At 46.1% G+C, this 12,221-nt stretch overlaps 1 protein-coding gene across 1 annotated transcript in view; it reads right to left on the bottom strand.

The window, feature by feature from the left end:
• Nucleotides 1-6,303, bottom strand: part of TICRR (TOPBP1 interacting checkpoint and replication regulator) — a 46,931-nt gene extending 40,628 nt beyond the window's left edge. Inside the window, exons 1-2 of the mRNA XM_077774346.1 lie at nt 5,581-6,303; nt 615-894 (exon numbers count right to left, since the gene is read on the bottom strand). Of these exons, the coding sequence (XP_077630472.1) occupies nt 615-894; nt 5,581-6,243 (943 nt within the window). The 5' untranslated portion in view covers nt 6,244-6,303. The remainder of the gene's footprint in view (nt 1-614; nt 895-5,580) is intronic.
• Nucleotides 6,304-12,221: the final 5,918 nt, after the last annotated feature.

Raw genomic sequence — 12,221 nt, 5'->3', positions numbered from 1 at the left:
CTCCAGGCTCTGTGCTGACAGATGTGGGGCTTGAACTCATGAACGTGAGATCATGACCTGAGCCGAGGTCAGACGCTTAACCAACTGAGCTAACCAGGCGCCCCAGCTGGGAAACTCTTTAAACAATCATACTAGTTCTTTCCATGGGTGGGCTGGCAGTTATACCGTGCCTGTGTCCAACCCTTTCCTGTGGTGCCTTTGATTCTACATAGGTTATCTTTTTTTTTTTTTAGTTTATTTATCTTGAAAGGGAAAGAGTGGGGGGAGAGGCGGTGGAGGGAAGGAGGAGGAGGGAGAGAGAAGGAGGCGGGGGAAGGGGGTTGAGAGGGAATCCCAAACAGGCTCTGCACTGCCAGTGCAGATACCAATGCACGGTTCATGGGGCTCGAACCCATGAACTGTGAGATCGTGACCTGAGCCAAAAACCAAGAGTCAGATGCTTAGCTCACTGAGCCAGCCACCCAGGTGCCCCTTTACACATGTATCTTTTCATTACAAGCATTAATTGAGTGCCTAGGCTGCTGGAAACTCTAAACAAGTGAAAAGCACGGGCCTGCCTTGAGGAAACGAATGTACCCGAGACCATGAAAGTCCCCAAAAGAGTATTTGCTCACCTTCAACAGGGAGAAATAACGTCCCCTCCATCCGTGGAAATGAGGCTTCGTATGCAGGAGAATTATAGAGCAAACAGTTTAAAGTGGCATCAGATGGCAGAGTTGAAATCCACGAGGTGAGGGGAGATTCACTTGGCAGCTTTTTTTCACCACCAAGTGGTATTTTCCCAGCCTTAGCACAATCCTGGCTGAAGGTTTCAGATGGTAAGATACTGCCTCCTACAAGGCGCAGCAGTTGCCACAATGTCCAGTACCCAAGGTGATCTGGCGATTCCCACAACTGAAATACACATTATAGAGAACATCAGGTGATTATAAATGAGGCAGCCATAAATAAAGCTCGGGGAGATCGGGAGAAAGTAAAGTTGGAATCTACACTCAAGGATCGAATTCCACAGTCATTGTATTTATCAAGCCACACACAAATAATGGCCAGCATCCTGTTACTATGCAGCCTGAGAATATAATTACTACAAGAAAGTGCCCACATAGTGAAAACTACGGCAAGGAACCGAAGTGATACAAAGCACTGGAGATGAATCATGAAATGTTAAAAGTCAGAAGAAATGCACAGAACATTAACAAAAATAATTCTGTCCTGCACAATAGAACACAACAATGGCTCGGTACCGAGTGAGCTGGGCAGGAGGCCCTCCCCGAGAAGGGGATCACCGCTGACTCACCCACTCCACAACTGATTGGGGATTGAGCAGGTCTCAGTTCTGTCCTCGCTGCTCTCACTAAAGGCCTCATCTCTCACCTGGACTCTTACTGGACAGCCCCTAACGTCTGTGTCCCGCCTCTAATCTGTCCTCCATGTTTCTCTAAGATTTCTTCCAAATCATAGATCGGATCATGCTATTTCTCTAAAAAACCTTCAAGGGCCTCTCACTGCCTCCACGATAAAGTAACTCTTGGGTAGCCCAACCCTAAACAAACTTTCCAAATACATGCTCTTTCCCTCACCCATGGCTGCCTTCCAGGCACACCGAACCACTTCATGTTTCCTGAACATGCTGTATTTTATCATCCACGGTTGTGTTCATTCTGCTTCCTGTCTTCCCTTTCCCTCTTCACCAGCTTCGGTAATCTAGCTCAAATACTGCTTTCTCTGTAAAAGCCGCTCTTCACTTCCTCACCCACAGCCAATCCTTCATTCAACCTTGTTTTAACAAACTTTTTTTTTTAAGGCATTAAGATCTTGTTTTATTGCAATTATTTGGTTAACCTCAAATACCCGTTTGAGCGAACATCCCAAACTACGTAAGCAGTGGGAATTCTATCAGGGAGCACTGAGGTGACCCCCTCAGAGTCTCAACACCCAAGCATGAATCTCTAACATAGTTTTATTGAGCAAACTTTACATGCCATGGATTAGTGAGACATACTGCCTGTCTTCTAGACCTTTAAAGTTGGGGGTGGAATAAAACAGTAATAACATGAAATATTTAACTCAGCATCACAATAGAACATGACAATATTCAAGTAGTATGGGAACAGGATAAGGAAATTGCCTACCCCAAAATACAATTATTGGGCTGGTTTGGCTACTCCACAGGACAGTTAACAATGGTAGACCATAAATTGCTATAGAATGTGAGGTCTTCCAGGACATCTCCAAACTTTCCATATAGTCAAGTTCAAAGAGGGGCATAAGAGTGCCCAAGGTCACAGTAAGGAAAGGATAGACTAGTCCAAGAACCCAGAACTGTCTTGGATAGTGCTTTTAACATGAGGGTCATGATCCTTCAATGGACTCGGATGGATCCTTTGATGGATCAATCGACTGGCTTATGATCAGCATTAAAAAAAAAAAAAAAAGAATAGGAAATATCAGAGCACAACAGAAAATATCAATCACATGTAACAAAGAAGACTTTTCGGTTATGCATGCCAGTTTGTAAGTTAATCGGCATTTGCCATTACCATCCATGTGTCCATGCCTGCATTCACTGCTAGAGGGGAGAACAGTTAAGCTAGTTCATGTGCCACAGATCCTGATTTGGGTTTTCCACCAAAGGGAAACAAAACATTTGTTGAAATTGTTTGAGATTCTGGCTGGAGGACAGCCAGGAAAAAAAAAATCTGATCAACTGAAAGGTAAAGCTTTAATAAGAATTGAAAAAAACATCAACTTTTGATGAGAATATATGCACATATGATTTTAAAAAACCATAATCAGGAATGCAAACTGGTGCAGCTACTCTATAAAACAGCGTGGAGGTTCCTCAAAAAGTTAAAAATAGGGCTATCCTAGGACCTAGCAGTCGCACTATTAGGTATATATCCAAAGGATACAAAAATGCTGATTCGAAGGGGCACACGCACCCCAATGTTCATGGCAGCGCTATCAACAATAGCCAAAGTATGGAAAGAGCCCAAATTTCCATTGAGTGACGAATGGATAAAGAAGATGTGGTATACATACACAATGGAATACTACTCAGGGGTGAAAAAGAATGAAATCTTGCCACTTGCAACAACGTGGGTGGAACTAGAGGGTATTATGCTGAGCAAAATAAGTCAGGAAGAGAAATCGTATGATATCACTCATATGTGGAATTTAAGAAACACAAAAGATGAACATAGAGGAAGGGAAGGAAAAATAAGATAAAAACAGGGAGGCAAACTATAAAAGATGCTTAAATACAGGTAACAAATTGAGGGTTGTTGGAAGGGGGTGGGGGGGGATGGGCTACATGGGTGATGGGCATTAAAGAGGGCACTTGTTGGGATGAGCATTGGGTGTTATATGTAAGTGATGAATCATTCAATTCTACTCCCCAAACCATTATTACACTATATGTTAGCTAACTTGGATGTAAATAAAATTTTTTTTAAAAGTTATTTGAAAAAACTTCAAAAATACAATCAACATAAAGAGTATGGTTATTATGCAGACAAGTCTTAGTTTCAAATCTAAGATTTATAAGGTCAAGACTATAAACTCCAGGAAAGCAAGGACTACATCTGTCTGGTTCACTAATGCTATACCCAGCACACCTAGCAGCCATGTAATAAGTAGGCGTTGAATAAACCAGAGATATAAAGTCGAAAGCGTGCCAGGGGTCTCCTAGGTTCCCCTTCGTTCTGCAAGAGTTCTGTGCTTGGCTCCCTTCTCCCTCCATCTGTGAGTCCGGGTTCTGTTTCTCCTAGTTCTGTTCCCCAGACTGTGAGCTCTGCAAGGCGGGACCTGGATTTTCTTCCTTTCCCTTTTCTCTGCCCCTGTAGCCCAAGCTCTCCAAGGACAGGACCCGAAGCTCCCTCTGGTCTCCACCATGTGGCCCCGGGCACACGCTTTCTGAATAGGAAAAAAAAAATCAGTCTTCACCAGAAAAAAAAAAAAATCTAGAAAAGCGTGTTTGACGGGGGCATTTTCTTCGGGGAAACAACACAGCTGGTGTGAGAACGGAAGCCTCCGAGAAGACTAGCCTCTCGGAAGCTGGGATGTCAGAACTGGAAGCGAACTCCAAAAAGATCCCGTCAATCTCCTTACTGCAATGCTGTTCCGGAAAGAAACAGGAGAGAAGGCTCTCCAAGCACCCCACCCCCACCCGTTAAGATTTATTTCTTGCCAGAATTTGATATAATTCCAGAAGAAAGCCTTTGTTGTGATTTGGTATCAAAATCATCCCAAATCGAGCACTTATGAGCATGGTGTCTAACACTTCGTTGGCTCCCTTAAGAAATGTTAAGTCTTAGGATTCCTTTTTCTCCACGAAATGTTTACAATCCCCTTAAACGCTCTGTCCTTTCCTTCTCTTTGACAAGCCACTGCTGCCTCATTTTGCATTTACCATGCCTTTTATTGGGCTTTGTATGTGAAAGTATGTTGAAATTTTAACACTGTATAACATTATTTAAGTACCTGCTCATTTTCTATTTGTAATCTGGTAATTTAACCCACTCCTAGTTCAGTGGCAGGAGTTTTCAGTAAGTGGAATCACATCTTTCACCTGGTTAAGCTACTTCCCACCGATGAGAAGAAAATCTGCACTTTTACTGTTTAGGCCCCATAGACAGGCACCTTCTGAAACAAACTAAGCTCACTTCGTTCAGACCTCTATCCCTGTTCTTTGCCTGGAATGTTCTTTCCCAATCTTCACATTTCTCCTCCTTCACCTCCTCTGCCTATAAAAGCCTCCCCTGACCATCGCCCTATATATGACTGTCCCCCTAACCTTTTACCTCCTCCTGCTCACCTGTTTCATCTGTTAATCTTATCTGTTTCTAGCATCTTCCTCGCCAGAAGGTCAGGCGAGGTCAGCTATAACGTGCAGTAGGCACTCAGTGTAATGGCTTGACTATTAAATCAAGCTGATGGGAGGGAAACGGTGAAGGTAAAAGTATATATACTTAACAAGGTTGCTTAACTGAAACAGGAGCCCCAAATGAGCCACTTAGGAGCCCTTTAGTCAACAGGTATTTACTGAGGACGCACAACAGTCAACATGCATCTGCTGGGGATCCAAAGGGGTGTTTGAGATATTTTTAGACTAAATGGAAGGGAGAGACTTGCACAACCGGAACATGTAATGGGGATAGGGCAAGTGCCACAAAAGTTCATGCAAATTCAAACCGGAGACTCAGGTGTCGCCATTGGGCAAGGAGTTGAAGAGAGGCTTGGACCCGCATGGGATTCGGGGTGGCCGATGAGACAGAACAAGCATTCGAGATTTGTTGCCCCAAGAGGCTATACTTCGGTATGCTGGAATATTCCCTGGGACGGCAGATAGGGCCCAAACTACGAAGGGCTTTAAACGCTGACCTCTGCCGGGACCAAGGACCTCCCTGTTCTGTTGCGAAAAGTGTCCCCGTTTGTGACCGCAGGACTTTCCTCCCGAACGGACCCATGCCGGCCGGGCTGGTCTCATTCTGGGTCTCACCGGCGGCTCTGCGGACGCCGCCTGGTTCCGACAGACCCGCAGGCCGCCCCGCACCAAGCCTGACCTTTCTGTGAACTCACCTTGGGCCACTCGGTGGTATCCACCCAGTACAAGGTGATTTTTCGGGCGATCATGACTTCCTGCACTCGCTTGGGCAGCAACTTGTCCATCACCTGCTTCGGGGCCGGCGGCAGGCGCTGGGCCTGGGCCTCGCACCCGCACACGAACTGCAGCAGCTCCCGCTGCGAATGCGGGCAGGGCGCCAGCAGGAAGACGGCGTTCGCGAAGCCGCCGAGCGCAGCCTCGGCCTCCTTGGCCTCGCTCTCCACGTCCAGCAGTCTCCTCCCGCTGCTGCGCAGGATCGGCTTGGTGGGCGACGTGATCTCGGGCCGGTCCCACTGGTAGTCTAGCAGCGTCTCCATCAGGGCGCCGTGCGTGTGGCTGGCCCTGGGCCCCGGGCCCGGCAGGTGGGCGCCGTGGGCGCCGTCCCCGAGCACGGCGTCCAGCTCCTCCTCGAAGTCCTCCCAGGAGCGGGCCCCCAGCTCGCGGAAGTCAGACACGCGGGACGGCCGGCTCCGCGCCCCCTGGGAGTCAAAGAACTTGAAGGCCCAGCGGACCCTGGCCAGGCCGAATCGGCAGCTCAGGTAAGTGAGGAGGCGCAAGGCGGCCCGCCGGACCGGGCTGCGGCCGGCGGCACCGCCCGCGGTGTCCAGCAGCAGCATGACGTTGTGACAGCAGGCCATGCCGGCCGCCCCGGGGCTCCGGCTGGGGCCCGCGCAGCTCTCCTCTCGGCCCGGGTCTCAGGGAACCAGCGCCATTCACTGCTTTCCCTCAGGAGCCGCAGTGGAAAAGCTCCCGCGCTCTCCAACTGCTGCTGCCATTGGCGGAGTCAGCCCCCAGCGTCGGCTCCTATTGGTCGCACGCCTTACGTAACTTAGGAGAGTAACTTCCATCCTTGGCGCTGATTGGAAGGGCGACGGAGAAGCTCGCTGCCTGATTGGTGGAGGGCGTGGCCGTGAGCGGGGCACCCAGTTCCGGGAGAAACTTAGCATTCATTGGCTTGGGCCTTTCGTTTTAAAATTTAAAGAGGTTGCGCTTCGGAGGGGGGGGGGCGTGTCCTTAAGTACCCCTTTTGGGCCGGAGGCCTGCTTTGGGGCGGTTGTGCGCAGGCGTGGGTGCGGGCTGCTGGGAGATGAAAATTTCGGACTGGAGGGGAATTGGAGATAGTCCGATTCAAAAGCTGAGGAAACCACTCCGGACTTTCTATGGAGTAGAATCTGATTTCGTTTTCTGTAATTTAAGAAAAAATTATTAACAATTAAAAGTTCACTTTACCCCAATAATTTCAAGGAGTTTCTCTGAAGAAGGTAATTAGATCCGAATAAAAGACATAGGTACATCATAGAGTTATCTAACTTGAGAAAGATTGGAAAACAGCTCAAACGGACGTGGCTAAAGTATGGTGCGGTCTAAAGGGAAGGAACATCAGGGAGCTTTTAAAAATATTTTTATATGTAACATTAGTTTTAAAAAAGGACTGTGAAACAGCACATGTAGTGAGAACCCCCAATTTTCTATGCGTACATTTTTAAACTGTTGAAATAAAACCGTACCGAAAGTTGTCTGTGATAGTCTTTGGGTGATGACATGATGGTGATTTTAAAATCATATGTATATTTCACACTCTTCTGAATTTTCTATAATTCTGTATTCCCTTGTTACTTTTATACTCAGGAGGAAATCTACTTAGTGAACAAAAAGTGCTTCCTGTTGCACATAGAAGAAGCCAGGTTTCTAATCAGGCAAGAAGGTAAAGGGAATATTCGAGAGAGAGGCGGAGGACACAGGAGGGACTGTTTATGGTTTACTGTAGGGAGGTCAAGGAAGGGGGGAGATACGGTCAGCTTCGGGGATATACAGAGCTGTTCCATGATGAGAATGACTTTGGGAGGCTTGATAAAAAGAGCTAGGGGGTCAGTGCAGGACTCAACTGTCTGCAGGGTCTATAATGAAACTTCTGTTTCATTCTTGATATTGGTAATTCGTGTTCTCTTTTTTATATCAGTCTTACTAGAGGTATATCAATTTTGTTGATCTTTTCAAAGAATGAGCTCTTGTTTTATTGATTTTTTTTTCTGTTGTTAAGTTCATTGATTTCTGCTCTTATTTTTCTTTCCCTCTGTTTGCAGTTAGCTTATTTTGCTCTTCTTTTTCTAGATTCCTTAAGAACTTTAGATTTTTAAGACTTTTCCTCTTCCTTAAGGTATGCCATAAATTTCCTTCTCAGTACTGCTTTGAATGTGTCCCACAAATTTGGACACATTATATTTTCCCTTACATCCACTTTTTTTTTTTTATTTCCCTTGAGACTTCCTCTTTGACCCATGGATTAATTAGAAGTGTCTTGTTTGGTTTCCAATCGTTTGCAGATTCCCTTTTATCTTTCTATTACTTATGTCTAGTTGGATTCCATTGATTTGGTGGACATTCTGTATACTTTCAGTTCTTTTAAATGTATTGAGGTTTGTTTTATGGCCCAGGATATGGTCCATCTTCATACATGCTTCATGGGCACTGGATAACAATGCATGTTCTCCCATTGTTAAGTGGAGTGTTCTAGAAATACCAATTAGATCCCATTGGTTAGTGTGCTTTTTGAGTTCTTCTATATTGGTGCCGATTTTCTGTCTAGCTGTTCTATCAGTTGTTGAGAGAAAGATGTTGAAGTCTTCAACCATAACTGTGAATGTGTCTTATTTCCCCTTTCAGTTCTATTGTTATATTGCTTCAGATATTTTGGATCTCTGTTGTTTGATGCATACACACTTAGAATTGCTATGTCTTCTTAGTGTATTGACCCTTCTATCGCTATATAATATTCTTCTCTTGTAACTGGTGATTTTCTTTGCTCTGAAATTTATCTGCTATTAATACAGCCTCTCCTGCTTTCTTTGATTAGTGTTTGCATAGTATATCTGGCTCAATTCTTTTCCTGTTAACTTATCTATATCATTATGTTTGAAGTGAGTTTCTTTACGTAACATATAGTTGAGTCCGTTTTAAAAATCTTTTCTGCCAGGGGCGCCTGGGTGGCTCAGTCGGTTGGATGTCTGACTTCTGCTCGGGTCATGATCTCGTGGTTGTGGATTTGAGCCCTGTGTGGGGTTCTGTGCTGACAGCTCAGAGCCTGGAGACCACGTCAGATTCTGTGTCTCCCTCTCTCTCTCTGCCCCTCCTCCCTCACATGCTGTCTCTCTTTCTCTCAAAAATGAACATTAAAAAAAATCTGTTCTGCCAATCTCTATCTTTTCATTGATGTATTTAGACTATGTGTGATGTATTATTGATTATTAAGGCTTAAGTCTGCCATTTCATTTTTTGATTTCTGTTGGTATTTTCCTCCTCCTCCCCTCAGGGTTAATTGAACATTTTTTTAAATTCAATTTTTATTAATTTTGTTTGTTAGTGTATTTCTTTATATAGCTTTTTCACTACTATTTAAAGAGAGACAGAAAGCATGGGTGGGGAAGAGGAGCAGAGGGAAATAGAGAATTTTAAGCAGGCTCCCCACTCAGCACAGAGCCCGACGGGGGGCATGATCCTATGACCCTGGGATCATGACCTGAGCTGAAATCAAGAGTAGGACACTCAGCCAACCGAGCCACCCAGTTGCCCTAGTATAGAGTTGTTAGTGTTTTGTCTGAGTATTACAACATGTACGTATAACAGCACAGTCTGGTGAAGTATAGTGTAGTAAAGTATGGAAATAATACCTCCTTTAAGTCCCCTTCCCCACTTAAAACTGTCTTCACTGTTTCCTTTATAAACATTAATACCTACATTAGTTATAATTTTTTTAATTTTTTTTTAATGTTTTATTTATTTCTGAGAGAGAGAGCGAGACAGCGAGAGAGACAGTGTGAGCAGGGGAGGGTCAGAGAGAGAAGGAGACACAGAATCCGTAGCAGGCTCCAGGCTCTGAGCTGGCAGCCAGCACAGAGCCTCATGCGGGGCTCAAACCCACGAGCTGTGAGATCATGACCTGAGCCGAAGTCGGACGCTTCACCGACTGAGCCACCCAGGCGCCCCAGTTATAATTTTTGCCTTAACCATCAAACTTCTAAAACTTAAAGAGAAGGAAAGTTTATTGTACTCATACTTTTTTTTTAAATTTTTTTATGTTTTATTTATTTCTAGGAGAGAGAGAGAGAGAGAGACAGCGTGAGCAGGGGAGGGTCAGAGAGAGAGGGAGTCACAGACTGAAACAGGCTCCAGGCTCCGAGCAGGCAGTCAGCACAGAGCCCGACACGGGGCTCGAACCCACGAACCGCGAGATCATGACCCAAGCAAAAGTCGGACGCCCAACCGACCAAGCCACCCAGGCGCCCCTATTGTACTCATACTTTTACTCGTTCCGTTGTTCTTTCTTTTTTCCTGATGTTCTAAGATTTCTTCTTTTATCATTTGTTTTTCTCTGTTTTACAGCTTCCACTAGCCATTCTTTGAGAGTAAGTCTGCTTGCAGAAAATTCCTGAATTTTCCTTCATCTGAGACTGTCTTTATTCCTGAAGGTTTTTCACTGGATATAGAATTCTAGGTTGACAGGTTGACAGTTCTTCTCCCCCCCCAACAGATCACTTGAAAAATGCAGTCTGCTTCCGACCTTCCCCCCCCCCCACCGGCCCTCTGTGGCCTCTGCTGACCCTGCAGGTGGGGGGGGCCGTGTCACTGCAGGCGGTGGTGCCAGTCCCGTTTCTCTGCTGAGCCTCCTCTGACGTCACCCCAACAGGGGCAGAGAAGGCATCTTGCTCCCAGCAGATGGATGTGGGAGTCCAGGTTCCCTAAGGGACCCCCAACTTTGGTCCTCATTACCATCGGGTGGGGACCGAAGTCCCAGCTCCCCACTTGGCCTCTGATACCACCCTGGCAGGGGAGGAGGCTGCCTTGTGATGCCCGGCACAGGTGCAGGTGTGGGCTTCCACTCAGCCTTTGCTGATGGGGCTGGGACAGTGCTTGTTCATTAGTTAGTTTGTTTTGGTTCGGCTTGGTGTTTTTTGGAGTTTGACCTGATGGGAGTGATTACAGCCTAAAAGTTTTCTGTCTGGCTTGTCTGCCCCTTTCCTGCTCTTCTGACTGGAGAGAGCAGACTTTCCTCGGGGACTGTTTCAGTCTGTATCCAAGGATGTATTAGGTCACCAGCTTCTCCAGTATCCAGTCAGATATAAAAGGGCAAAAGAAAACCCCGGGAACTCACTGCCATGTCATCCTTTGGGTCTCAGGGTCCCTAGCAAAGTTTGCTTCTCAATCTCAAAGAGGTCTTCTCATGTCTGTGTATCGAATGCCCCAGAGTTTTCAGCCTTACTCAGTGGGCAGAATAGGAACAAATATGTCTGCCCTATTTTTCTGGAGCCAGAAGTCCAGAGTTGTTGTTTTTACTTTTATTTTTTTACTTTTTTAAAATGTTTGTTTCTTTTTGAGAGAGACAGAGCACGAGTGGGGGAGGGACAGAGAGAGAGAGGGAGACACAGAATCTGAAGCAGGCTCCAAGCTGTCATCATAGAGCCCAATGCGGGGCTTGAACTCACAACCCATGAGATCTTGACCTGAGCAGAAGTCAGATGTTTAACCTACTGAGCCACTCAGGTGTTTTTATTATAACTTACCGCATTACACTGTATTCAAGCTATCTCCCTTTCACTTTCTAAGCTGTGAGTTCATAAATTTCTTAAAGGGCAATAACTATGTTTTATTTGTCTTTGTTTCCTTCCTGCCTAGCAGAGTAGCAATAAATTATTATCATAATTGAGATGCAGTATATCAAGCCTTTCCCAGGTAAGGAGTTTGTGCATATACACATATTACCACCAGAGGGCAGCAGCAGCAACGCTTCACCAAGGGCTCTCAAGCCTACAAGCCCCACTGCAGAATGAAAGCTTTCCCCACAACTGCTTGTCCTTGATTTGGGTGAGAAAAGCAAAAATCTGGGAACTTACTGTAATTGGGCCTCTGAGGGAGGAAAATGGATCTTGGGGTGGCTGACAAGGCTACACCTGGAGCACGTGGGTCCCATTCTTTGGGGGGAATGATGCATTCTGTGTTCCTATAAAGCAAGGGAAGTCACATATTTCCAGAATCTAGAGGGACAGTCGTAATTCTGGCCACTCCTCACCGTAATTCTGCAAGGCAGGCATTATTTCCTTTCACAGATGACGAAACTGAGGTTCAGAGGGGCTCTCACAGCTCGTAAGAGAGAGCACTGAAGCTCTTTCACTGACTCCCCCAGGAGAGCCCAGGACAGCCTCCACCCCTGATTGAGTGGACAGAAGGGACCTCCTTGGGCAATGGAGGACCGGGCCAGCCCTACATCCAGCAAGCCTCTGAGCCCCGTGTTCTTCATCTTCCTTTAAAGGAGTGAAAATCCACTTTGCTTTTACGAGCTGTGATCTCGGGCCAGCACCAGCAGGGCCCAGTACAAAGTGAAAACGTGGGACCCCTTATTAAAAGAATTAAACATTTCAAAACAACAGCAGAGCACTAAGCCAAGCACAGGGCCCTTCCACGCATGAGGGCCGGTGTGACCCTATAACACACAGGTCCATGGAGCCAGCCTCCACAGAGGACCATGGGGGAGAAGAAGGGGAAAAAGAGTGGGGGAGAGGGAGGGAGGCAAACCATGAGAGACTCTTGAATGCCAAGAACAAACTGAGGGCTGATGGGGGTG

This window comes from Crocuta crocuta, unplaced genomic scaffold, assembly GCF_008692635.1.
Source record: "Crocuta crocuta isolate KB4526 unplaced genomic scaffold, BGI_CrCroc_1.0 scaffold7, whole genome shotgun sequence".
NCBI classification, from domain to species: domain Eukaryota; kingdom Metazoa; phylum Chordata; class Mammalia; order Carnivora; family Hyaenidae; genus Crocuta; species Crocuta crocuta.
Note: the sequence above shows the minus strand (reverse complement) of the source record. Positions and strands in the feature narration are given on the sequence as shown.